The following is a 4,081-nucleotide window of genomic DNA, read 5'->3' on the forward strand; positions in this document are numbered from 1 at the left end:
TTGCAACAAGTGATGTTTATAGCAATTGAGTTAGTACGCTAGGGCACGTGTTGATGGCTTCTTTCACATCCTTTTGGAACACTTTGGTGGGGTCACTGCGTAGCATCGAGAACGAATCCTCACGGATGAAGGGGCACTTTTCCACGTAATCTTCCCTATCGATGATCGCGGTCCTATTGCCTTTATCTGATTTGATCGCCATGAGGTCTTCACTGTTAATTGTCTGACAAATTGGCGTACTAAGTATGTAAGTGTTCTATTGTTTATCTGATGTAAATCGAGATTTGTTATTAAAGGAGTCAAAATTGTTTGCACATAATTGCTTGGTGCCCAATGGTTCTCTACGAAGGGCCACTTCGCAATATAACGAGAGCTGTTTAAAAGAATCAAAGGGGCTTGGGGTGGGGAAAACATAAGACCTTTTTCAAGTATTTCTTGCCTCTGTGGTGAGAACTTGTGCGAAGAAAGGTTGATGGTTCTGGGATGAAACTGGAAGGTGGGTTTCGTTGACAAGACCGGTGCAGTGAACGGGATGGATGGCTTTCGTTCCTGGATGATGCGGCTCAACTTGCGGTTGCTGGTGTCCGTCTTCTTCTGGGTGTACACAAAGTTTTTTTCATTTTCATTTATCATTGCAATATGTTCCACAACATCTCGCCGAACACCGTCGAATACATCTGCAAGAGGGAGCAAATGATTCCCCCTAATGAAGAAGCATTTTGAGAGACCAGCGGACGAAACGAAAGAGAATGGCTTTGGTCAGAGAGAATCAACATAGTCGATTCTTGCAGGGGAAATATTATTAATAAATTTCTTCATCAATTCATCCGAAGAAAATTTAACAGACGAGAAATCAGCCGATTTGTATCTCTACGTTCATCATGAAATGAACATTATGGACTAAAATCAACGTGGACCTTATGTGGGGAAAATTCGTCTGCCAACTGTGGTAGAGATATATGTATGAACCGGCGTGTCACTCCAAACAGCAGCAATGATCATCCTCGCAACTTAAGCTGACACAAAAATCATAACTTCATGGGACACATTCAGGGTAGTGAACCGGTTACCGGTTGAAGTTATTTACGTTCACAGAAAAAAAGCTAATTCCTGTGAAAGCAAAAATTAAAGGAATCAAAGAGTGTCATCGAACGGCTCCATTTAAATGTTGTGGGGTTTGAACCCATACAATCAACATTGTATCTCAAAAATTAAAGGAATCAAAGACTGTCATCGAACGGCTCCATTTAGATGGAATGTTCGAATTTACTCTTATACTGATGAAAACAGGTAAGAGGGCTTATCAATCCAAGTTTAGAGAGGAACGTGTGGTTTAGTTGAAGAACCCACTTTTTGGGGTTTGCCTCCCCGTCGGAGGATTAGTGAAAGATATCAAATCTGCGATTCTCGATTTCTTTGTGAAAAATAAAGAAGAAACACCAAATTCATAAGGAATTGGATATGATGGTACCAAGTGAATACCGCCCTGAAAGGAGGCATCATCTCTCTGCTACAAGCAAAATTCCTACATCCCTTGCAATAGTGTATTTGCTAATTGCACTAAGTTGACCGAGCATTGCGACATAAAAATTGGGAGGGCGATTTAGGGGCCCAAATTTGAGGACCTATATGCTTATAGCTTCAAGAATGTCGCAACCATAATGTTGTGGGGTTTGAACTCATGCAATAAACATTGTATCTCAAAATTTTTTGGAAGGTTAGCAATTTTTTTTCCTCCCAACTGGTTTCACAAGCGCGTAAGGCCCAGCGCACACGGTGTGACTGTTTTACAACTACCGTTGCAAACCAGATGCGCGCGCAACTGTTTTGTGACCTCGACAATGTATTTGAGTGGGGAGGCGCACACGACGCGACTAGTTTTTGACGATCTCAAACCACTCTGAAACCAGTCACATGCAACCGTGGGCCCGCGGATGCAGTTGCGTTGCAGACTTCAGTTGCACGAGACCACGTGGTGTTTTTGTGGTATTTTGACGGCCGTGTAGTGTCGATCTCGAAATGAGTGGTCAAGAACTCCACATGAAGCTCGTTGGAGAAGTGGAGAAGCATGAAGTCCTATGCAACTACAAACTGCCAGGATATTCAAGGAAAGATAGGACGGAGAAAGCATGGAAAGAGGTGTCTGTTGAATTGGGTTTGCCAGGTAAACAAAGATATCATATATTTCATTTTCCCATAACTGGTTACCCTTTTTAGGTCCCCAGATGCCACAAACCAGAAAAATTAGGTCATACGAAAGGGGCGAAAAGGTTTACAACGTTATTAAAAAGACTTTTTTGAATGTTTACAATTTATTGTGTTATATATCGTTTATTAAATACCAGGTGTAACGGGATTAAAATTTATAAAAGTTAATTACAATAACGGGAATGAAACTTATACTAAAATATTTAATTTTAAATGGCAAGATTAATAACTTTCATCACAAATCTATAGTTTTTGAAATTGTAATTTAAGTCAAGCTTATTTTACTGTTGCACTGCTACTTTCCACTGCCATGGTAAACTTGCACTTGAAGAAAGGAAGTGGTTTGCCAGATTATTCCTCAAAGCAGTCGCTGAAGATCCATCCTGTATCACAAGGTCACTTGGTTCAATATTGGTCGGATGTTCTGCTTGATTGTTATATTCTGATACGTCTTCAGGAGTGTACTCTGTTCCTTCCTGATTTCGGACAAAGTTGTGTAGGATACAAGCTGCTCTTACTGTACTATTTACTGTTAAAGGATCACGGCATCGTATTGGCCCATTCAACACTGCAAACTTTTCTGCTGCCATTCCAAATACACATTCAATTGTTTTCCTTCCTCTGCTAAACCTGTAATTAAATATCCGTTTAACATTGTCGAGGGTTTTGCCGGAAAAAAGCCTCATCAAGTTGCGAGTCAGCGGAAATTCTTCGTCTCCTACGAAGTAGTATGGAAATGGGATGTTTTTATCATCGTATCGTAATGGTGAAGGTGGAGGGATATTATCTCCGTGTGTCATCCAGAAGTTAATCGAGCTTGCTCTGAAAATCCCTCCATCACTGTTACGCCCAGCGTAACCTGGCTCAATAATCGTAAAGAACCCATCGGCATCTCAACACGCCATAAGCACGGTGGAGTGAAAGTTCTTGTAATTAAAATTTTCAGATCCTGTATGCGTAAACTTTTCAATTCTTATGTGCTTACCGTCCACTGCCCCAATGCAATTTGGAAGGTTCCATAGCAGCTCAAAACGATCAGCAATATGTTTTAATTAACTGGTGTAGGAGCAGGCATGTAGATGTCCTTCAGGACGTCCCGGATAGTTTCTGAAGTTTCCTTGATAATTTTTCTAACTGTGCTCTCACCTCTGGAAAAATATAAGGAAATTGCCACAAATGTTTCACCAGTACCCAAATACCTGCAACCAATGCAGCAATAGGTTAGGTAAAACCAGAATTGTTTAATCGATAAATTCTTGCTAAAATTATTGTTTTCATCTCTTATTTGAGTTTTTTAATTTGTGTTTCAGCGCAAGATTGCAAAGAAAAGTGGAGAAATCTACGAACAGTATTCATGAGAAAAATGAAACCTTCGCCTAGTGGTTCAGGAGGTAAGAAAAAGGCTTACTATTTGGAAAATGCAATGCAGTTTTGTCTGCCATTCATAAAAACAGTAATTCCTCGCTCAGCGGGAAATTTGCCTGCACCACCCTGCACGACACAGCCGTCAACTGGTGATAATGAAGGTTCTGAAACCCTAGTTGAAGAATTAGAAGATGAATCCACAAATGCACAAGAAAATTCTCCATCAATGTCTCCCTCAATTTTAGACGATCCACCTCTACACCAAACTGAAAAAAACCGTGCAAGTTTGTCGTCAAAGAGTACTTCCCAAATCCAGAAGAAAAAGAACAAAAGTTCAGCATCTGTAGCTGATCAAACAGTTGCTGACTACTTCAAAGCAAAAAAGGCTAAGTTGCTGTCAACCGCCAAGGCAGATACTAGCACTGGATTCGGGGGCAAAGCCCCCGCAGACCCTCCACCACCCCTCCCGTTTTCAAGTCGTAGACTTATGAACTTTTCTTTGCCTTAG

The 4,081-nt window shown here is 40.9% G+C and overlaps 1 protein-coding gene across 1 annotated transcript; it reads left to right on the forward strand.

Moving 5' to 3' along the window:
• Positions 1 to 2,019: 2,019 nt before the first annotated feature.
• On the forward strand, positions 2,020 to 4,081 carry LOC124155225. Its single transcript, XM_046528940.1, has 2 exons — positions 2,020 to 2,164; positions 3,519 to 4,081. The coding sequence occupies exons 1-2, from the start codon at positions 2,020 to 2,022 to the stop codon at positions 4,079 to 4,081; spliced, it is 708 nt and encodes a 235-aa protein (XP_046384896.1).

This window comes from Ischnura elegans, chromosome 3, assembly GCF_921293095.1.
Source record: "Ischnura elegans chromosome 3, ioIscEleg1.1, whole genome shotgun sequence".
Lineage (NCBI taxonomy): Eukaryota > Metazoa > Arthropoda > Insecta > Odonata > Coenagrionidae > Ischnura > Ischnura elegans.

Bases quoted from the DNA above. Each gene is read 5' to 3' on its own strand.
- LOC124155225 (XM_046528940.1), top strand. From the start codon at position 2,020: ATGAGTGGTCAAGAACTCCACATGAAGCTCGTTGGAGAAGTGGAGAAG. The intron at 2,165-3,518 runs GTAAACAAAGAT...TTTGTGTTTCAG, and splicing joins TGTTGAATTGGGTTTGCCAG to CGCAAGATTGCAAAGAAAAG.